Raw genomic sequence first — 23,542 nt, forward strand, 5'->3', positions numbered from 1 at the left:
AAAAAATTTTCCCAGTAAAAAGTATATTTACGTGCCACTTAATTCAAAATACGTACTTACTGTAAAATACAATTTATAAATTAAAACTAAATCCATAAAATGATGGGAACCCCTAAAAGGTACGAAGATCCCGAAATAACCCTTTAAGGTTCTACAGAACCTTTTTTTCAGAAAGTGTAAACTGAAATGTTAAGGTAGTTAGTGAGCATGAAAACAAACAAAACATTGTTTGTAAAATTGTTGAATATATAAAATATCGCTTAAACCTGAATCTTTGGGCCTGAATCAGTTCTGGGTTAGATATTTTTATGATAAACTTTATACGGATTGCACTTTCCCCTTTAAAAATAAATTATAGGACTTCCTGTTTTTGTAAGAGATTTTTCATATTTTCAGGCTTAATTTATCATGCCACTGCTCTCTTTCATTCACAAACGCTGAATGGTGGGCTGGGTTTAATATTCATTGTTCCTTTGTGTTGCTTGAGGTGGCCTGACAGTCCCACCCCTGAATTCAGACAGTCCTATTGGCCGATATCCTGCTCTTTAGTCCCATTTGCTCCTCTCTAATATTGTCTGAGGGCGCACTGACACATAAAGATGATCAAAACCATGAAACTTAATTCTGTGGACAAACTCTGAAGCAAACATATAACCAGAAGAACTAACAAATTACTTGTATTACCCCAGTTTCTTTGGAGACAGGTGTGAATAAAGCTTGTCTACACTTGCAGGACATTCTCCAATATGCTGAGAAGAATTACAAGCCAAATGTCAATTTTAATGGAAATGTATCTACAGCCAGGGGGGAAATATATGGCATTATACTTCACCAGTTTAAACAACAGGATCATTATTAGACCATATGTCATTTTCTAACGAGAAAAACAGTAATCATAAAACCAGTTCATTAAATAACTACATGAAACGTAGCTGCAAACTGGTAAGCATTAATCATTGAATTTCTTAATTATTTTACTCTGTGGTCTGCATTCTGTCAACTCAATTTTGACTATATCGCCACCCTGTGGACAATACTGAACAACAATAAATCATGGTTTGAGCAATGAAATTTGTATTTTTTTGTTTTGATGTTTTAATCGTCCACAAACGTTCAATTGTCACTGCTACAACGCAGCATAAAATAATAATGTTTTAGCCTATTTGAATTTAACATCAATTTTAAATCTCTATTTTGTATACCTGAACAGCACGTTTTAATCTTAACTTCATTTTGGATATTGTTTAATATACTCAGATATTCTTTCTAGTTCAAAAAGGATTGTTGAACCAGAATTATACAATCTCTGAAAAAAAAGGTTTAAAGAGCGGTCACAGGGGTGGTGCCACTTTCAAATAGTACTAAAATGTACCTTTTAGGTACTAATAATGTACACTTTAGGTACTAATGTGTACCTTTATTGTATAGGACTACTAATATTGACCCTTTAGGGACAAATAATGTACAAAGGTGAATCTTTTGAAAAGGCACTGCCCCAGCAACAACTTTTTTTTTCAGTAGGTAATATTGTGCAGATTCTGACTATGTGGTCAGTCACACAGGAGATTGTCTGTTTACTTTTATTTCATGAGTTTATTGTGAACATTATGGCAATGAAATATTAAAACATTTTAGTAGCACCATTTTCTTCAGCTTTTAATGATTGTTAACTTTAAAGAGGACAAACTTTTTGCTAATCTTCATTTGCTGTGGGTAATTCTACATCACTGTGCTAATCACTGTCAGTATGCTTAATCTAAAAGTCTAACACTGATGAAATAAACCTCTCTGTGAACCTTTACCAAAAATTCAGTTTAAAACATAGACAAAAAAAGCTTGAACTTGCTAATGATGCCAATTATGAGACTAGTGGTTAATATACTGTATTGCTATAAACTGACACGTCAAGGTAGTTAGTGAGCATGCAAACAATAATTAAGTGAAAAATTGTTGAATACATAGAAAATATTGCTTCATTGAGTACACCTGAATATTTGGTCTTCTTTATAATAGTGCTAGGTTAATAGACATTTTCATAAAAAACTTTAAAAGGCTTGCATCTTCATCTTTCAAAGGAGTAGGGCTTTCTTTTTCAGTAACAGATTTCAAGTTTTCAAGGCCAAATCATTCAGAGAAAAGTTTTTACATTTTTCTTTGATTATGGTAAAGAGAAGGGGTTTCATTTTTTTTTTTAACTTCTACTAAAATTATTTCTTACTCTAAATCTTTTACACATATCAAGAAATACGAATGCCAAAATTTGCTCATTTGAATTAGGTAATTCTGTGCTATGCAGAGCATCTTCACAGTTGGAAAAGAGATCCTTCTATTCATTTGGAATGTCATGCTTTTGTAATTGATCCTGAATTGGGTTCAGAAGGGGACTGACTGAGCCCTCGTCCCACAGAGCTGCCTCTGAGATCATGGGATCTGACCCAGGCAGAGAGGGCGGCTGGGCTTATGCATCATCACCACCACACAGCAGCAGAAGGGCTTTACGGTAGTCACCTGCGGTATCACCCTGCAGTAACAGAAAAACATGAGTAGTTTATGTTTCACTGATCTGGGTGAAAAAGAAAATGTTAGAAGGTGCACCTGCATGCATGAGCATACATTAATCACTTTGTGCATACATTAATCATTTTGTGCAGAGAGGTTGCAAACTTCTTGCGGAATTCAACACGTATATCCAGGATGTCCACCTCACTGCGGGAAACCATGATCCTGATCAATGTCTGGTCATCGGTGCCTGCCCCCTACAGGATAAAACGAGAATTACAGCAACAGGTAAGTTCTTTGAAGGTTATTAGTAGTAACTAAAACAATTTTGTTACCTTAAAAAAAAATATATAATTATATATGAGTATATATAATATTTTAAAAAATAAGACTTATTCAGCTTGTTGTCAACTCTACATTTTTCATTTAGTTTAACGATGTACTAAAATAATTAAAACTAAACCTGTAATAAAAAATACATAAAAAAATAAAAATGACAAACACACAACAAAAATACTAAAAGTTTTTTAGAACTTTTAATTTTTTTTTAATGTTCTAATCAAAGAGATACATAACCCAGAGACAAGATGTGTTGCAGAACGGAATCATTCTTCAAACACATACTCACCTTCATGGCTTTGTAAAGACTTTCCGCAAAATACCCCGGTAAACTGCGGGCACACTTCACTGATGAGACACAGAAGAGGGTGTTATAGTATATTATTATACTTTAATAATATATTAAAGTATAAGAGAGTGATAAAGTATATTATTATTAAACTGTCTGTACACTTACAAAGTTCTCAGTGCTTCGGTTTGTATGTTGAGACCCTCATTAAGCTACCGTGTTAGTGTGGGGCTATTTTGAGCCTTGTTAGTGGTATTAACTAGCGATCTCTTTTTACTTATTATATGCCCCATATACTAGCGTTATAGCCTAAGCTAAACAGTTTTTAGAGATAAAACTCTTTACACTCGATTATCATGAAAACAAATCCCAGAGAACAGTCGACTTGGTACCAATTTGTTATTACACCCCAGGTTCATTTTGCGCCAGAGTTCTCCTTTAAGAGACCAAACAGCCGAACAGAGAGAAAAACCACATGATTCTGAGTGCTTTATATGGGCGATTCTTAAGTTATAGGAACTATTCTGTCCCCTGATATATGACTTTATATACAAACTGTAAGAGCATGGCCCCTCCCCAGACTTTTCTTATAATAAAAGTATAAAATAAGAATGAAGGAAAATGTTATTTCGTGCTTTCTAATAGGAACTTAATTGAGATCCATATCTGTGTGTGTGTGTGTGTGTGTGTGTGTGTGTGTGTGTGTGTGTGTGTGTGTGTGCGTGTGTCTTACCAACAGCCAGGAGTACTTCTTGGAGGGTTCCTGAGGTCTCTCTCTGGATGCTCTCCTCTATCTCATACCCTGAGAGCTTTCTATACTCCTCGAACACTGCAGATTAACAGAAAACTAATGCATATACAAAAAAAAAAACATAACAATTTAAAACATAACATTCTGTGCATGTGTTGAACTGACCTTTCCTAAGGTGAGCACTACTACGGTTTCCCAGGATAGTGATGAACTGGCCTTCATCAGTTCCACACTTCTTTTCTCCAGCGGCAAACAGAGCCTACACACAAACAGTTTTTAAACTTTATATGAATGACAAACTGATAATACACACTACAAGCACTACATGGCAGCAATTTACCTCGTTTTATATATCACGAGGTCATAAGTCAAAAGATTCTTATTTAACATCCAAACTGTTGTTAGAGAAAGATCATTTTGAACAGATGTTTGCAAATATTTAGGGGTCTTTACATGACACTGTTCAACTAAAAACTGAAAAACGATTTATGCGTTTTGGCCGTTCATTAACACAACAGCAGCGTTTTGGCGGCCTGAAAACGCAAGCTTTTAAAGTTTTTGAAAACGGTCATGCGCATGCGTTTAACATGTTCAGTCGATAGGCACGTAATGCTTCTTTACAAAGTGACACCAACTACTGGCCTGGCATGTTTAACACAGCGTTTTTAGTCGTTTTTAGTCGGATCCTAGTGATCGGGAATCGTTTTTATAATGTTGTTGTCTGTAGGCAAAAAAAGCAAAGGAAAATCTTTTCTGCTTTTAGTAGCCTACATCATTGTCGTGTAAACACTCTTAGTTGCACTCATGCACTGGACTTAATAGCAACAAAACTTACATAAACAAACTTACCTGAGCATCACTTTGGACAAGGTTCTCTTGTATACCTTGCTGTCTGCTGGCCTATGGATAAATAATTTAATAGCAAATAAATTAATTGTAATACTATGCCAAAACAACCACACTTAAAGGGATAATTCGCCCAAAAATGAAAAATTCTGTCATCATTTACACACCTTCAATTTGTTCAAAACCTGTATGAATTTCTTTCTTTTGCTGAACACAAAAGATTATATTGTGAAGAATGTCAGGAAACAAATGTTTTTTTCCCCACTATGGAAGTGAATGGCATCCATCAACCACTTGGTTACCAACTTTATTCAAAATATCTTCTTTTGTGTTCAGCAGAAGAAAGAAATTCATACAGGTTTGAAACAGCTTGAGGGTGAGTAAATGATGACAGAATTTTCATTTTTGGGTGAACTATCCCTTTAAGTCTATGGCTTTTTACAGTGGGTTGAATTTCCAGTCTTACTATATAATAATTATTTTAATATACAGATAAATTATTGTTAATTGACATCTTGTATTTAAAAGATTTTTAATAGACCGCGCACTTGTAGCAAAACAACCAGCATCCTCTCGAAATGACCTCCAGTGTCACCAGTCACATCTTTCTCCAGTTCATTTTTATGCTCTATAATGCACATATAGACATCATCAAGACTAAAGAGAATGGCATTCAACAGCACATATTACACAACTGGCAATTGTTAAAAATTAATAATAAAATAATATGTATAATAAAAGTATAAATAACTAAGAACAAGAATACTAAAAAGCCGAAGGCGTATAATACATAACCCCCACAAACACAGTTACCTTGCTTGTATAAACTTTTGATCTCGTTGACTTCATTAGCTGATCTAGATGCCAAGATCTCAATCAACACTTTCTCATCTGTGCCTGCTCCCTAAAACAAATGCAAGGTACAGATATACATCTCTCTATAAAATATAATGAAATTGTATGACCGTGTATTAATGTCAACAATCATGAATATTAGAATTCTTAAAATGAATGACCTCCAAATAATTATTGATATGTACCTTAATAGCATTCCGCAGAGATATGACATCAAACATGATGGGAGGAGTCATCAGAGCTACTATCAGAGACTCAAACTTCCCAGTGAGCTCGGACTTCAAATTATCCACCAAATCCTGAACAGAGATGCACAGAAAAAAAGAAATGTATATTTTTAAGAATTTAAACATAAATACACACACACACATACATTATATATATATATATATATATATATATATATATATATATATATATATATATATATTTGTATCTAACCAGCATTTATTCAAATAAAACACTGTAAGATGTCCAATGCTATTTTAATTTTAAAACATAATTTATGCTAATGCTGTTACCTGTCCATGCAGAGTTTTGAATGCAGCTTTGATTTCTTGGCGCTGTGCATTACTGCGTGCTGTCACCAGCTTGAGAATAGCATCCTCATCGGTACCTGAGTAAAAATAATAAAAATAATAATTTTGATTACCATTACTTTATTCTTCGACATAATGAGAAGACTGATAACCATCTCTTAAACCCAGATGCAACATTTTCTGAGTATTCATTTATGAGAAACAAATAAACTGATTAAACAAGCAAAACTTATTAATTAACGTCTAAATACAAATGCATCCATATACACAGCCTTAATTAGCCAAATAATAATAAATTACACTAAATGTGTAAAATCTCTCCTCTTTTATGGCATTACAGATTCTAATTTGCAGTTATACTGGTTCTATAGATATAATACTACATTATTCCATTATAGTCATTCATTTGAAGGTGTACGGATCTTTAATGTGTCAAATGGCCATTTAATATGTTAGTCAAACTCACCAATTCCTTTCATCGCCTTGTAGAGAACCTCAGCATCATTATTAGCATTGAATCCACTGTGGGGCTTCACTGTTCCTCTGCCAGCCTAAAACAATCAGAAACAACATTTTAGTTGCATGTTCTCTTTTCTGTAGGATATATTTATTTCACTTCAGGAACTTCAGTAATCTATGAATCATAACCACACCCACATTTCCTCTGCAGCCGAAGGTCTGTCTCTTTAAGCTTTGAATTTAACTTTTACATGCAGTGGTTTTCCACATGGAAACTTTGAGCGTCTACCACAAATCTTCTATGAGTATGTGTGTGGGGGAGGCAGGGGAATGACACCAGAATACTGGATGTGGACATACAAATGATTCATACAATACCACAGTATATAAATTAATATGACATTGTTTTATACATTCAAAAACTAAAGTTAACACCTGTATTATGTTTGTGACCTCAGACAGATGTTATTTCCCACTCAAATTGATGAAGTTATGCAAGATTCCAAATCACATACTTTTTAAATCGTTTACATAATAAACTTGAAAGAAGACAACACTCCAACCGTGTCTGTTTGTGGGTCAAAGAAGTCACAGGAAAAGATACAAGCACAGACACAGGCACACTGGTTTGTTTATATCTCAGTTAAGCCCCCAGGTTGACAACCACACTACTGACAAAACCAGGCACACAATTACACTTTTTCTAAACCTCGCTGTAACCACCTGTATCAGTGGAAGCACAGAACATACTGGAAATCAATTTATTATGGCTTTTCTTCTATGTAGCTATTGTTTTACTCCCATTTAATCCTACAAGACATAGGCTGCATCCTGAAATCTCATACTTCCCTAATATACAGTAGGCAAACTAAGTATGTGAAAAGAGTAGCATGTCCTAATTCACAGTATTCATAAAACAGTAGCTGAAAAGTCCCCGTATGACTTACTACTTCCTGTGAGATTCTGAAGAGCGCATACAATAGACACTTTACTCTCCCATGAGGCCACACGAGTAGATTTGTTAAAGCAACTGTCACTGGTAGGTCACATGATGATTGTAGTAGGCTACATCCAGATTACATTTATACTTCATATTCATATTATATAAAACATAATTTTTAGTGGTCGTAAAGTAATTTGTTATTAAAAAGTATGTAATTTTGGTTGAAGCCATGGCTGCATAAACAGTATGCGCCAAGGCTATGATATGAGGTCAAAAGCAGTTAAGTCCCCAGACATTGTCCAATAAGCAATGTGAACATGCTTATTATGTATAAACTGGCATGTCTAAATCAGCTGCTGTCTACCACACAGCTGTTTTTATAAGTATTGCCAATTACCACTCACAGCTTTTTTTATTAGATAAACGAAATTACATTTTGTTGTTTCGGAGAGGATATGTATTGTTCGTCTCGAGCCATATTGTTAATGGAATAAAGGAATGTGCTGAATAATGCAGGCTTGAATGCTTTCTGTGGTTATCTAAGAATGTGAAACACAAGAGATTCCTACCGATGTGTGATAGCATTAGCAACATCATGCGTTACACATTTATTCTGTGCAAAACAAGCATTTAAGGAAGGACTTGAAGATTCTTGAGACATGGGATAGCAATCTTTCCTGACATCAAATGTACCTTTTATTATCAAATTTCACACCTGTGTCCCTACTTTTGTCAACGCTCAGATATTCATCACAAAATGTGTCAATCTGCCTTCACCAAGATTCCCTTTTTGATATTTCACCTGAAATTATTTTCAGGTGAAATATCAAAATTGTCTGATTTTTATTTTATTTTATTTTTTACATTTTAGTTATGTTGCTGATGTTTTCCCTTTCACAACCACGATAACATAACTTAAGAAAATTTAACTTTGTTTAGCTTAAAATCTCAAACCATTTTAATTTCACATAATGGGTACTGCATTAATTCATAAGTGATGTGAAAAATATGATTTTTTTTGTAAACGAGATTCCATATGACTGGTGACAATTCAATAGATGGAGCTGAAAGTCAGGTGGAAACCATTATGTAGTTTCCATTTATTTGAAGAGAATGTTAATTTAAATTAAACCTTTTACAAAATAGAAGATGGGCATTGCACCAAAATATAGCTGTATACCTCTTAAATTGTTAAACGGATTATTCTAATACCTTAAACATTTCTTTTTCTTTTTCCAGTTCTGTGGCCTTTTTTTGTCCCAGTACTCAAGACTCAGTGTGCTGTCATTTAGAGTCATGTTACTCAGCCTCTCTCCAAACAATAGAGTGAACATTTGACATCCAAATATATGCAAACTGTTGTGTTGCCAGGAGACCCAAATATTAATTCTTCTGTTAAATCCCTCAAAGTGGAACCTCTACAAGTGGAACCTCTACTAAATGATTTACATATCTTAAAGGTAACTGATCAAATTGAAATATGTATGGACGATCTTTTAGTTGAACGACTCCATAAAGACCACGCCAGAGGACTTCAAAAAGCTAAGAAAACAGAAGAGGAAGAAGACAGGCGAGCTGATCTGGCGGGGCAAGCAAATGATCAGGATCATCAGGTATATGGAAAAATTACATAAAAGATTACTTAGTATTGTGAGGGGGTTTATGTCAGAGAGTCAATTTAAATGTCCTAATTGTGAAAATATCATGCCTGCAAGAGTGGCTTGAATCGCTCGACACATGATACAAGCTTGCTTTGGGTTTATGGTTTCCTTTGATCTCTCTGAATAGACTCAGTGGTTCAACAGGTGTTAAGGAAATGCCTTCCTCTTTGACCTTTATCATAGTTTAAGAAGAAAGAACGAGGCCCCTCACAGTCCATGAGGTGGCGAAAGGCAGGATGTGGTTTTAACAGGTGAAGGAATGGTTAAATGTATGGTTAAATGTATACTAAGCTTTCTAGCGTATAGGTGGCAAAAGATGAGATATGTATTTAATGCTTTTTTTCTTCTTTTTTTCTTTTTTACAAAATTAACTGTGAAAAGTTCCAAGCCAGTTATTTTACCTTGTAAGGGATTGCTGCATTATAAGTACAGACCCAAACTCTTAAGATGGCCCCAATTAAAACAAAGGTTTTGCTTCCTGTTGTTCAGGGCCACAATTTGGGTGAAGACCTATACGCATTTCTGTTATTTTTTATTTTTTATTTTATTGTCTTTGTATTATTCTGAAACTTTTTTAAGTAAAACAATTTTTTGGATAAAAACAAACCAATTTTGATGATTCAAAAAACTTTCAAAACAAGTTTGAGAGATTTTTTTCCCTAGAAGAATCTTTACTTTGTTGTAGTTTAGATAGTAAGCAAATGTCCAGTGAAACGGACCCAGGACTGAACTGGATCGGACACCGCAGAGGACCCTGAAACAACTTCTAGCATCTTTAACCTGCAGGTAAGGGCAATTTATGATTGTAATAGGTTATGGAAATGTTGTAGAATGATTTAGATGGTACAGCGGTATAAAACATAACAAAACGAAAGCAATATTAATTTACCAACATTATCTAGAGCCCGAGTGTTTTCTAGTCCCCTTTTAACAGCTGGAAATAACTAATTTACAAAGCAACTGCAGCTCTCACTGTGTGTGCACACCTGGTATTAAAGGAATAGTTCACCCAAAAATAAAAACATTGTCATTGTGTTGTTCGTTCCAAAAATGTATGAGTTTCTTTCTTCTGTTGAACATAAAATACCAATATTTAAAAAAATGTTGGTAAACAGACAGTTCACTCCACCCACTGACTTCCATAGTATTTTTTTTCCTACTATGGAATTCAATAGGTGCTGTCAACTGTCATGATACCAACGTCTTTTAAAACATCTTATTTTGTGTTCAACAGAAGAAAGAAACTCATACAGTTTTGGAATAACATGAGGGTAAGTAATGACAACATTTTAATTTTTGGGTGAAGTAAGGTAAAGTATGATGTTCAAAAACCAAGATAATGGTATCTAAACATTACATTACTGAGTTTATGTATTATTATTATTATTATGCTCCACGTCGTAGTAAACAATCTATTAGAATTAGGAAAAAGAGGAGAGAGGATAGAAGAGCGGAGAAACTGAGACAGAAGAAACGCCCATTGGGTCGTTTATGCCACGCAAATGAGTCATAGTTGCTCTCGTTTACAACAATTTTGTTTCTTTCTAAACTCACTTGTTTGTGGTGGAAAAAAGTTGTAGTAGATAGTTAAATACGTTTTCCAAAGAACAACTTACTCCCAAAGGGTGTCGCCTATATATTGTTGGATAATGAGGAAGCATCGTTTTAGTAGTTATAGCAACACAACACGAGTAAATGGAGTTAAATGGACGGGCGTCGACACATGAACTGTCAGAAGTTTAAACTATTCTCAACAGAATATTGAATATCTTTCGAAATAAAAGCCTGCGTTGAAACTTAATAGCGTATGTGCTACACATGTTATAGACTTTTATTACAACAATAAACACATAACTTACCATGTTTGAGATTTGCGTAGTCTACTTCAACGTGCTCGAAGCTAAAGAAATAAACACTAACATCTAAATATTCTCAAATACATATGTGATTATGAAATAATTAAAAGCAGACTGTTTAAGAAACATGTTGGAAATGTTTACAGACAGGAAGGTCCTGTCTGTGCAGTCACTTACCGTGAGAAGAGTTTCAGTTTAAAAGCAGATAACTGCAGTACAGACCGAAGCAGCAGGAGGAATGAGGAATGAAGAAGTAGGAGGATTAAACTTCACTACGATGTGTTAGACCACACCCTGGCAAAAAAAAAAAAAAAAAAAAAAAGCCAATCGCTGGGACTTATGGGTACTGGTGTTTTTGCTTTCTACTTATATTTCAACATCTGTGCACACGAAAGCAACGAATCACTTTCTGGAGCAGGCATTAGATAAGAACATAGAATGTAAGCATTAATTAAACAAACTTATAAACATCAACTTTTGCCATCCAGGACATGATACACATAATATGGTTTGTGAAATTTGATGTGATGATGGTCCCACACCCTGTTGGTCAACAAACATCCAGGTGGTCTGTTGCCTATAATAATACAAACAGAGAAAATCTATTTGCCAAGCAACATATTAAAATTAATCAAACACACAAAGATGGGTGTCACATTACACTAATCTAACATTTTATTTGGATATAACTCATTGTTGATTTCCACATGGATGCATTAAGGACTTGCTGATCAAATTTCAAGCCCATGCACAATTGCAACTGCATTGTGTTAAGAGGGCCTTGGCAAGGAATTAAAACATACAAACTTTATGTTAAAAAAAATCCTCCTGTTTTTACCATCACTTTAGATGAAATTGTCTGTAATCACAGTACAGTGTGCACATGTACTGTTAATTCACCTGAAATCTTGTATTGCTTGAATTACATTATTGTTCTTGTTTTATTATTATTATTATAATTGATTCAGTTTTTTTTAGGTTAGGCCTACTGTGCCAAAATCTATGGAAGCTTGTTTCCGCCACAGAATGAAAAATAAAAAAGGTAATTGCGACATTTTATCTCACAATTCTGACTTTATTTTTCAGAATTGCGAGATATAAAGTCAGAATTGCGTGAAATAAAGTCGCAATTGCGTGATATAAAGTCCGCTTGCGTGTTATAAAGTCAGAATTGTGAGATATAAACTATTCTGAGGAAAAATGTCAAACATCGCTTAGAGGACCTTTAACATGAACCAATCGCATTTGAACTAGAAACTTGATACAGTGGTGTTGAAATAAAATGAAATGTTTAAATAAAGTATATATATATATATATATATATATATATATATATATATATATAAATACACACACAAGTAATGCATGTGTTTTATTTAACACAATGCTAATCTGAAGTTAAACCTGCCTCCTGGTAGGTTTAAATTAAGCCTCAATTTAAGCCTAGCTCTAGTCTTCCTCCAGGAAATCAGTTTATTAAACAATGGACTTAACTAAATCTAGGACTATTTAAAGCCATGACAGAGAAAGATTTCTGTTAATCTAGTTTAAAGGGCCATTTTAGTCTTGGACTAGCCTTAATCTCTGTCCGGGAAACCGCCCCTAAAAGTAGAGACACTGCTGGCAACCTTATTCATAAGTTTAATTTTTGTTGTTCCAGAAAACCTTTGATGGTGTTGAAGAAAAAGCACAATATCATTAAGGGGAATAAAATGATTGATCAGAGCCACTGAGACAAACCCTCAATTTACTGATAAAGACTTACAAGAGGACTTGATGAAAAAAGGGAAATAAACATTTCAATGCAGATTATATAAGAAGAACGACAAGCATGGCCTTCATGTTGGTTCATCTTTCCGAATAACACTCTTGAGCAAGAACAACATAAATGGCCGACTTCAATATGCTAATTTAAATAGACCTGTGGAGTTCTGGAAGAATGTTTAATGGAGTGATGTGACCAAAATGGAACTTTTTGGACCCATGGATCAACGTTATGTCTGGTGCAAAAAAAAGACAAAGCTCATGAGCAGAAGAACCCCTTCTCCATGGTCAAAATTGGAGATGGTTCAGTCTTGGTATAGGGATGCTTTGCTGTAGCAAGAAGTGGAAATCTTGACTGTATTAAGGCCATCATGAATTCTTTAAAGTATCAAGCCATTTTGGAAAAGATGGTGGTGCCTTTGGTGCAGAGACTGAAGCTTGATGGTCAATTGACTTTCCTGCAGGACAGCCATCCCAAAATATAAATCCAAATCTACTTAAGCTTGGTTCAGGGATCAGTTGTAGAATGTTATTGAGTGTCCTGTACAGTCTTTAGATTTAAATCTCATTGAAAATATTTGGTGGAATTTGAAGAAAGCACTGGTAACTTGAAAACTAAAGATTATCAGTGTTCTGGAAGTTTTTTCAAGGGAGAAATGGGCCAAGATTGCAGTAGAGAGGTGACAGAAGCTTACAGGCAGCATTTATTGGAGGTTATATTGAATAAATGTTTCTGCACAAAATTGGACTTTTGGGTGTTGAATAATTTTGTTTATAAATGTTTAGAGACAATTTGATTTTTTTTTTTAGCAACTTTACATTTTTAGAATCACTCAAATGTGTATTAAACGTTCTATAATAGTTTACTGATACCTTTGTCAAATTGTTTTCATAAAATTTTGTTCTCAGCAGCCAAATGTCTTGCAGGTCAAGGGGGTTTTGAATCATTTTTATTGCAACTGTATTTTCCAAGCTTTCAGAAGGAATTTATTCACTGAACATCTCAACAACTGCCCAGGGCAGTAGTGGTGAAAGGTGGGGGCCAACAACAATTTTTAAAATGTACAGGGCCGAAAGCTATGTGAGCTTGTTTCCGCCACAGAATGAAAAATAAAAAAAAGTAATTACGACATTTTATCTCACAATTCTGACTTTATTTCTCAGAATTGCGAGATATAAAGTCAGAATTGCGTGAAATAAAGTCGCAATTGCGTGTTATAACGTCGGAATTGCGAGATATAAAGTCAGAATTGCGTGATATAAAGTCGCAATTGCGTGTTATAAAGTCAGAATTGCGAGATATAAAGTCAGAATTGTGATATAAAATCGCAATTTTGTGTTATAAAGTCAGAATTGCGAGATATAAAGTCAGAAATTCGTGATTTTACTTTATGTAAAATGTGATTTTACTTTACTGACTTTATGACATGCAATTGCGACTTTATATCACGCAATTCTGACTTTATAACACGCAATTGCGACTTTATATCTCGCAATTCTGACTTTATGACACGCAATTCTGACTTTATATCTCGCAATTCTGACTTTATAACACACAATTCTGACTTTATATCTCGCAATTCTGACTTTATAACACGCATTTGCGACTTTATTTCACGCAATTCTGAATTTATATCACACAGTTGTGAGAAATAAAGTCAGAATTGTGAGATGTAAACTCGCAATTGTAAGAAAAAAAGTCAGAATTGTGAGATAAAAAGTCGCAACATATTATTATTATTTATTTATTTATTTAGTGGCGGAAACAAGCTTCCATAGAGACTTGTTAATGTTTAATGTTCTATTATGTTGGTATTTAAAAGTTTCTGTTGTTAGTATTGTTAGTATGTTAGTATTTTTTGGGGGGTTACCATTGTGGTGAAATATTGCTTCTAGACTACCAACAAGAGTTATATTAATTTTTTTTAATGTAAATCGCAGAGATAATCAAGGAGCATAAAGTCAATCGTGGCATGGAGTCGATCAGTCTGTGGCACTGCTCAGGTGTTATGAGAGCCCAGGTTGCTCTGATAGTGGCCTTCACATTAACTATTCTAGATGAAGGTCTACTCCTGGCTTAATTTAAACCTTGTTCTGCCCCTTAGTGTTTTGGAAATCGTCCTCGGTTACTAACGTAACCTCGGTTCCCTGAGAGTAAGGGAACGAGTATTGCGTAGCTATACGCTATGGGGAAAACTCCTTTTCTCGAGAATATTGAAGCCTTTATTTTAAAACACAGTGCAGCTGCACAGCCAGTAGGGCACAGAGCTGTCTAGCTCGCTGTCTAGCTCTGGCGAAGCGGCGAGGACGCACAATCCTATCAGGATGCTTCCCGCCGAAGCGTGCCAGAATTGTCAGGACTCTGGTTTGATTTTCAGCCTTTCTGATGTGTTTATCTTGTGTCTTGATTGTCAGTTCACCTCACTCTACCATCACAGCTGAATCCTATCCTAATTAGTGCTCTCACTCTCAGTGCTCACACACCTGTTTCCCATTTTCTGCACTGATTTTCTGCACTACTTATGCTTCTCTCTTTCTTTGTTTCTCGGTCAGTTTTGTGGTCGCTTGCTCGGTCTGTGCTCAAAACAAGTCCTCTAATTCGGTACCCGCTGGTTTGCTCCAACCCCTTCCCCGTTCCCTTCCGTCCCTGGTCCTACATTGCGCTGGACTTTGTGTCAGGGTTACCAGAGTCCAGTGGCAATACGGTTGTCCTTACTGTAGTGGATCGCTTTTCCACGGTCCACTTCATTCCCCTTCCCAAACTCCCCTCAGCCAAGGAGACCGCCCAGAAGGATTCCATCCATCATCAGGATTCCATCCACAAACCAACGGCCAGACAGAGCGTGCGAACCAGGACCTCGGGAGGGCTCTCCGCTGTCTGGCCTCTCATAACCCTTCTTCCTGGTGCCAGCAGCTTACGTGGGTTGGGTATGCTCACAACACCTTGCAGGTGTCGTCTACTGGGTTATCCCCGTTTTCTTGCTGTCTTGGGTACCAACCTCCTCTGATCCTTCACAGGGTCCTGAAGCTGCGGTTGCCTCATTTCAGGGTCAGGGTTACCAGAGTCCAGTGGCAATACGGTTGTCCTTACTGTAGTGGATCGCTTTTCCACGGTCCACTTCATTCCCCTTTCCAAACTCCCCTCAGCCAAGGAGACCGCCCAGAAGCTCGTCGACCACGTCTTTCGGATCCATGGTCTTCCGGAGGACGTGGTCTCCGACCGGGGGCCCCAGTTCATCTCCCACTTCTGGAGGGAGTTCTGTCGACAGATTGGCGCTACCGCTAGTTTGTCATCAGGATTCCATCCACAAACCAACGGCCAGACCGAGCGTGCGAACCAGGACCTCGGGAGGGCTCTCCGCTGTCTGGCCTCTCATAACCCTTCTTCCTGGTGCCAGCAGCTTAAGTGGGTTGAGTATGCTCACAACACCTTGCCGGTGTCGTCTACTGGGTTATCCCCGTTTTCTTGCTGTCTTGGGTACCAACCTCCTCTGATCCTTCACAGGGTCCTGAAGCTGCGGTTGCCTCATTTCAGGCATGTATCAATCGGTGCCGGCGAACCTGGAGGAGGGCCAGGGAAGTACTTCTAAGAACTAGGGACTTCACCAAGAGATTGGCGGACCGCAGTCGGGTTGAGGCACCCAGGTATGTTTGTGGACAAAAGGTGTGGCTCTCCACCAAGGACCTGCCCCTTAAGGTGCCATCCAAGAAGTTGGCACCACGGTTCATTGGGCCATACCCCATTGTTAAGGTGGTCGGCCCGGTGGCGGTTTGGCTCCCACATCCCCTTCGTCGAGTGCACCCGATGTTTCATGTGTCTTGTGTCAAACCTTTTATTCGTTCCCCCTCTTCATCTCCCTCCATCCCTTCAACCCCCCCCCCCCCATCCCCCTCCCCCCTTGATGGTTGATGGCACCCCCGCCTTCACTGTTAGGAAGATTCTGGATTCCAGGCGTCGGGGCAGAGGATACCAGTACCTGGTCGATTGGGAAGGGTACGGTCCGGAGGAGAGATGTTGGATACCGACCCGGGACATTCTGGACCATTCTCTTATTGAGGAATACCATCGATCCACTCCTGGTCCTGGGAAGCCTGGTGGCGTTCCTGGGGCGGGGGTACTGTCAGGACTCTGGTTTGATCTTCAGCCATTCTGCTGTGTTTATCTTGTGTCTTGATTGTCAGTTCACCTCACTCAACCATCACAGCTGAATCCTATCCTAATTAGTGCTCACACTCTCAGTGCTCACACACCGGTTTCAAATTTTCTGCACTGATTTTCTCCACTACTTATGCTTCTCTCTTTCTTTTTTTCTTTGTCAGTGTGTCTTGGTTTCCGTCCGCTTCACCACTGTCCCCTTGCCTGAAAGTCTTGTTTTGGTTGCTTCTAGACCCTTTAAAGCCTTGTCTGATTATTTATTTTGTTTTGCTGTTTTATTTGCCTAGTTACTGTTCCCTATGTCATCTCAGCTTCCTCAACCGGTTTGTGACCCCCTGCTCTCGTCCTGGATTATTGCCTTGGCTTTTTCCCTGAAACGGTTGGTCCGCTACTGGTTCTGACCTCAGCCTGTCCATTGGATTTCGCCTCTGTCTCGCTCCCTTATTTGGTGGCTTACCAGTCGGAGCTTGACATTTGAAACAACGTCACATAGAAATTTGCTCTTTCAAAAGTGCAACCGAGGCGAGCACTTTAATGCTTAGAAAGGATATGTATCGCCGGATGGCCGCAGGGAAACGTCGAATCAGGAGAGGCGGTGTCAAGTCGAAGATCGATCAGGGGGCCCCCGTCCGCTGAGCTGCTGTTTGCAGAGTCGCTCGTTCTGCTTCTGGGGCTCGTCGACAGCGAAGGCGTCTAGTAGGAGAGTCAACGAAGACGCGTCGAAGGCTGAAGGAGATTAAATCTGATTCCTATGGCGAAATGGGCCGCTTATGTAGTCAGCAGCCACGGCCATTCTGGCGCATGAGGCGGGAAGCCTGATGGGATCGCGCGTCCTCACCATACCATACAAATAACTAAGTAACTTAAAACAGCAGAGTTTAATAGGTGTTGAATAATTTAGTTGTATTACAAAAGTCCAACAACTCAAAGGAATTCGATTATATTGGCATTATCACTTTTATTTTGCCACTAAACTATTATTTGCATAAAAAAAAAAAAAAAAAAAACTCTGTATCTTTAGAAAAGCTCAAATGATTAGTCTCCGGGGAGTTGACTAATAATGTTGAACAAGTTCAACTCCCCGGAGACTAATAATGTAAGCTTTTCTAAAGATACAGAGTTTTGTTTTTTGTTTTTAAAATGCATCTATATTAGGCTCCGGGGAGTTGAGTGCAACTCAAACAAGTTTATGCTTTTATGGTGTTCTTTTGTCTTTTTTGTCTTTCAGTCCTCATTCTCTTTCAAGAGAGGGTAGGATATTTTTTTTCAAAAAGTCATCTTTTCTTGTACATTAAAGAAAGAAAGTCATATGGGTTTCAAACAATATGAGGGTGAGCCAATAGCCAGAATTTATATTTTTGGATGAACTACTGTAATTAAAAGGGGCAACATGATGATGCAGTTTACGCCTTTATTAATTATAACTCATAGACCTACTCAATATTCATGTCTTTGAGTGTGTAAACTGAATTTCATAGACAAAAACATGCTTGACAGTATAGGCTAATAAACCCACTTCAAATTGACATAGGCTATTTATACCAGAAAGTGCAAGTCATCAGTTGTTATTTCAGCTGATCCACTCAGGTCAAAGTAAGGAGTTTTGTGAATAGAGCATGGTTAAAATTATAGTCTTTTGGTTCTGATGTACGCAGCTTGAGTCATTAAGTGCACCTAAAACATTTGTCCACTTTTTAAAATAAATAAATAAAATAATCAACAGTCAAATGTTTTTTTTTTTAATCAAATGATTCATCAGAGCTGGAAAACACTGGTAGCTTCCAGAATCGGCCGATGGCGGACCGACCTATTGCTGGGGAATCTGAACCAACTTTTTCCGTTTTTCTCTCTTTCGTGTGGCGTTGCCTTTTTCTAGACAAACTATATATACAGAAAAGTTTCACTACCGGTGTAAATATGTGTGCCAGTAGTACATAAATAGCACGTGTATCTGAGCGGACACCCCTCCAGTCTGTCAATGGAATATGACCGGTCGCATATATGATCCTCGTGCTCTGCTCCCTCCTCAGCAGGATTTGTGTTTTCTCGGGCGACGCCTTTCAGAACTCTTGAGGAGTGACACTCACGAACGTCTGCGATCATGGAGTGGAAACCGATGGAAATAAACCCGGAGGTTTAACGCTATGTCATGATTTAGCCTCGCTAGCCAATCTGTTTGTCGTGCATGCTTTCGATTTCTCTGCTATGATTGTGGCCGACATATTTGTGCGTTTGTATTGGTTTCAGATGCTGAATAAGGTACGTTCGCTGAGTCATAAGATGAGATGATGATGATGAGACAGTCTGTGGCGTCTGGGGCTGAACTGTCATGGATCCGAATCTGAAATGAAAGGGCGTGGGCTTACACACATCACCTATGCACGAAAACAATAACACGCAGAATTTCTAAATGCATGCTTTACGCAATAATTTGTAATTTTGCATAATACCACAGTTCAGATTGTCGTTGATAAACAATCGACAATCCCCCCTCATTACAAACTTGGAATGTTTTAGACCGCTTTATTTTATCTGGAAATAACAGGTCTCGCGTTGTATTTTTTTAAAACCTTTTTTCTGTATCTAGGTATTGAGTAAGTTGGGTGTGGGCTCGAGTTGGCGTTTTGTAGATGTTTTGGGTCTGGAGGATGAGTCTTTGTCAGGGGTGCCGTCACCCTGCTGTGCAATGATGCTGCTCTTCCCTTTAACGCAACAGGTACGTACGGACGCGCGCACACAATGCATTACATTAAACGCGGGCGTGGTCATTTCTAAATTGAGAAGTAGGCCTGTAATCCTTAAAACGATTTGTGTAGTTCAATCTTAATAGTTTTATTATAGGAAATAAATGAAAGTTGTCACTTTAGTTAAATTTAACATTTAAACTCAAAGAATGAATCATTAACTTTTTAACCCACACCCTCTTCTTTCTTTTAGCATGAGGACTTTCGATCCAAACAGTCTGTCGAAGACACTAAATGTGTTTATTTTCTGAAACAAACCGTGGCCAACTCCTGTGGAACTGTGGGATTGGTACATGCTGTGGCCAACAACCAGGACAGTATTGATTTTGGTCAGTGGAGACATGTGTCATGAACATCTGCTCATACACAAGATGCTTTTTGATGCAGAATAGAGAGAATATAAAAAAATTACATTTAATTTATAAATTTGACTGGCTAAATAAATCAAACCAAAGATGTTTAGATTCCTTAACCAGGTTAATGCAGAGTGCAACACATTTCATATGCATCATTAAAGCTAAAACATTTATAAGAATATTATAAATTAGTTGTATGGCATCTTACCATATGACTGTCTTCGTATGCAGTTTAGGTTGTTAGGCAGATTCAAGACTTAACTTTTTTTTTTTTTTTTTTTTTTTTTCCTACCATCTATAGACAATAACTCTACACTGAAGAAGTTTCTCAAAGCCACATCAGGGATGTCTGCTGCAGAAAGAGCCAAAGAACTTGAACAAAATAAGGTATTGTTAGCATTCATTAAAAGTTGAGCCACACAAAAGGTGATTTGCCACAATCTTTGCCAAAAACAAAGATTAACATCAGAAATGTCACAAAGTTCATGTGACTGTTTTCATTTTTTGCAGTATTCAATACTACCAGTAGATGGTACTATTGTACTATATTTTCCTTTTTTTAAGTCACCATGAAATCAAAATTGACCATTATTATTTATGGAATATTGCAGTATTTATTATAAAGAATTTACCTGTCCACTTATTTTCTCAATTCATGTGCCCTTGATATTTTTAATCAAAATAACTTCCACTCCCTCTTGCAACCTTTTCTCTCTGAAAATGTGTTGTGTGTCGGTCAATCTGTCACTTGCATGAGATCACCACAATAACAAACCACAAACGAGTTCCACTCGGATATACGCCACAATAGGGAAGAAAAGTCTATCGCAACTTCCGTTTCATGCTGACTCTATTTAAATTCATTCAGGCTGGATTTGTTTTTAAAATGAAGTTAATGTAGTTACAATTTTATTCAGGACATCCAGGAAATTCATGATGCAGTTGCTAATGAAGGAGAGTGTCGGGTAAGACAAAACAACTGACCAATATAGGACATATATTAGTTACTTATACAATTACTTAATAATGACATTGTTCATTTTTTTCCCCATCTCTCTTATCATAACAGCCAGAGGCAGACGAAGTCAACTTCCATTTCATTACATTTGTCAATGTAAATGGTCAGCTTTATGAGCTGGGTAAGTGGATGACATGTATTGTGGTGTAGTGTCTGTTTCATAAGTCTAATGACTTTCCTTTAAGTATAAACTCCTTTTAAAATGTCTGAGATGAAAAAGTGGGTGTTTTGTGACATCAGATGGCAGAATTGATGGACCTGTGAGTCATGGACCTACAAAACCAGAAAGCTTTGTCATGGTAAGGACACATTTTCCTGGGAATGGCCTTTTGTACTTAATGACAACCGTAATCATATTCTCTCTTATGAACTGTCATTAAGGTCAAAACCGTAGATTTAGAGCATCTAAAACAATCAGTCATTTTCCCGTGACTGAATAACTGACTTCATCTCTCTAGGATGCAGCAAGGGTGTGCCGTGAGTTTACTGAGCGGGAGAAAGGGGAGGTGCGTTTCTCTGCTGTGGCTCTCTGCAAGGCCTGAGAGGAAACAGACCACTAAGCTTGAACCATGAGCAAAACCATTCAACCACTTTACTATACAGAGCACAGAAACCAAACCTGTACCATCCCTTCATACATGCTACACAAACTCCCTGTCTGACTGTGAATTTAATTTCCTATTTGTTCTAATTTATCATTTAGTTTTGTCTCTAGAATCAATCTACAATCTACTATGCTCTCTGTAAACATCATTGTTAATTAGCTTTTGTTGATGTACCTTTAGTTCTTATGTTTTTGGAGAAGGGCAAAATTTAGCAGAAATGTGATGTTCTCTGATAAGTTTGGAGGCGTATGTGCAAAATAAAAATGGAACACAGACAAGGGTATTCTGCTTCTGTGTAGTATTGTGTGTCATTACATGATGGAATTATTTGAGGTCACTAATTAACAGTTACACTTTGCATTTAGACTATACATGTAGTTGCTGAATATTGAGTGGTGTATTGTACAATATATGTTTGATGTGTATATAGACTTCAGTTGTAATATAAATTATTCATCCCCCATTGTAAATCAGGTTTATTGGCTAAAATTACTAACTTTCAGCTGTTTGCAATGAACAAAATAATTGAAATTGCTCAACACAGCTAATGTTTCAAGTTGTTTCCTCAAATTCAACTGAAAATGACTTTGTTAGTCTCAAAATTATTCAAACCCTTCATGGCAAGTATCCTTTTTACTTAGAGGAACTCCCTTTTGTGGTTATGACCTGCTGCAAAAGTGATGTGTAACCTGACACCAGCTTCTGGCAGCGTTTCTGAGGAATCTTAGGCCCTGTCCACACGGAGACGAGTTTAGCTGTATACGTAGGCTACACATTTTTTATCGGATCGGCGTTTCGTTCAGACGGATCCGGCGTTTTGGGAGACTGAAACCGCTATTTTTTTGAAACCGGGTCCCAGAGTGGATAAATCTGAAAACAACACCCTTGTTGTTTTCACCCCTGAAAACAACACCGCTCCGACATTAAATGTCTGTAGGTCTAGGCCTACATGTTGTAGCCATTAAAGAAAAGTTAGTTTCATATTTATGTTTAAATAATGGTATGTTTTCCATTTCATATGTTGATTATATGAAAAGTGAACAGCGTGAGTAGCCTAATCATAAGATGCGCAATTTCGAGACACATCATTTTGACCACTTCATTAAGTTCTGTTTTATATAAAGCCTTTCTAAAAAGTGAATTTCGTTTTGTATTAATTGTATCTTAATTTTAATCAATGTTTCATCAACCATTCGCCTGGATTTAATAAATAAGAAGCAAATATAGCAGACAATAGCCATCAGGACAAGGAGGCGCCGATGCGATATACTGTAACTTGCATCCCACGTGAACTGGAGCTTGTCTCATAAATGAACAGAAACTCAGAGATATATCTAAGCTTGAAATGTCTACTTTTAAACAAAACAATTCAAAACGAAAAGAAACAGACATCTCTCTTATAATCCGTATGAAGTGTGCATTTATCTAGCACCTTCACCTACTGCGAAGGTGGCAAGTCAGCATCGTCACAGAAAACACTATTAATAAATAATTATGCTATATTTGACACATTCATAATGATTAGGCTATTTGCCGGTTCTTTGTAGCAAGCTTTAAGCGTCTGCTAACTAATTGAATATCGTGACTTATTCCTATTTTGTACCAGGCCATTTATGGTTTTTCATATTGTTCAATAAAGTTCTTGGTTAAAAAGAAAGAAAAAAAGAAGCTACTGTTCCTAATATTATTGTATACAGCGCGCAAGGTTTATGCGCAAGTCTTCTCTGTTTTTAGTGTATCTGTGTCAGAATTACAGAGCCTCGTACTGGTCTGGAATGTATACTACATCGGTTTGAGTCGGTTTCAGTGGTTTCGTGTGTACGCAGATATTACTTGAGACGCCGCCGTGTTTACGGAATTTT

At 37.2% G+C, this 23,542-nt stretch overlaps 2 protein-coding genes across 3 annotated transcripts; one reads left to right on the forward strand and one right to left on the reverse strand.

Moving 5' to 3' along the window:
• Positions 1-1,573: 1,573 nt before the first annotated feature.
• Positions 1,574-11,332, reverse strand: anxa5b (annexin A5b). The gene is made up of 13 exons (XM_077203901.1): positions 11,215-11,332; positions 11,041-11,081; positions 6,585-6,669; positions 6,101-6,195; positions 5,765-5,878; positions 5,538-5,628; positions 5,273-5,352; positions 4,728-4,778; positions 4,044-4,137; positions 3,861-3,956; positions 3,128-3,186; positions 2,634-2,756; positions 1,574-2,521 (listed from the first exon to the last, which is right to left on the reverse strand). Exons 2-13 carry the CDS (start codon positions 11,041-11,043, stop codon positions 2,459-2,461), a joined length of 954 nt encoding a protein of 317 aa, XP_077060016.1. The 5' UTR covers positions 11,044-11,081; positions 11,215-11,332; the 3' UTR covers positions 1,574-2,458.
• A 7,603-nt stretch (positions 11,333-18,935) lies between these two features.
• uchl1 (ubiquitin carboxyl-terminal esterase L1 (ubiquitin thiolesterase)) lies at positions 18,936-21,963 on the forward strand. Of its 2 annotated transcripts, XM_077203853.1 has the most exons (9): positions 18,937-19,091; positions 19,205-19,216; positions 19,545-19,673; positions 19,895-20,030; positions 20,359-20,444; positions 20,975-21,022; positions 21,127-21,196; positions 21,316-21,374; positions 21,534-21,963. In XM_077203853.1, the coding sequence occupies exons 1-9, from the start codon at positions 19,059-19,061 to the stop codon at positions 21,615-21,617; spliced, it is 657 nt and encodes a 218-aa protein (XP_077059968.1). In that variant the 5' UTR covers positions 18,937-19,058; the 3' UTR covers positions 21,618-21,963. The 2 variants fall into 2 exon arrangements, with proteins under 2 accessions (XP_077059979.1, XP_077059968.1); XM_077203864.1 differs by lacking the exon at positions 19,205-19,216 and having other exon boundaries at positions 18,936-19,091.
• The last annotated feature ends 1,579 nt before the right edge of the window (positions 21,964-23,542 follow it).

Source organism: Siphateles boraxobius, unplaced genomic scaffold, assembly GCF_051911475.1.
Source record: "Siphateles boraxobius isolate OS27281-9 unplaced genomic scaffold, OSU_SipBor_1 119, whole genome shotgun sequence".
NCBI lineage: Eukaryota > Metazoa > Chordata > Actinopteri > Cypriniformes > Leuciscidae > Siphateles > Siphateles boraxobius.

Bases quoted from the DNA above. Each gene is read 5' to 3' on its own strand.
- anxa5b (XM_077203901.1), bottom strand. The intron at 5,879-6,100 runs GTAACAGCATTA...ATCTCTGTTCAG, and splicing joins TCAAAACTCTGCATGGACAG to GATTTGGTGGATAATTTGAA. The intron at 3,957-4,043 runs GTCAGTTCAACA...GTTAATCTGCAG, and splicing joins TAGTGCTCACCTTAGGAAAG to TGTTCGAGGAGTATAGAAAG.
- uchl1 (XM_077203853.1), top strand. From the start codon at position 19,059: ATGGAGTGGAAACCGATGGAAATAAACCCGGAG. The intron at 21,197-21,315 runs GTAAGTGGATGA...TTGTGACATCAG, and splicing joins TGGTCAGCTTTATGAGCTGG to ATGGCAGAATTGATGGACCT. The intron at 21,375-21,533 runs GTAAGGACACAT...TCATCTCTCTAG, and splicing joins AACCAGAAAGCTTTGTCATG to GATGCAGCAAGGGTGTGCCG.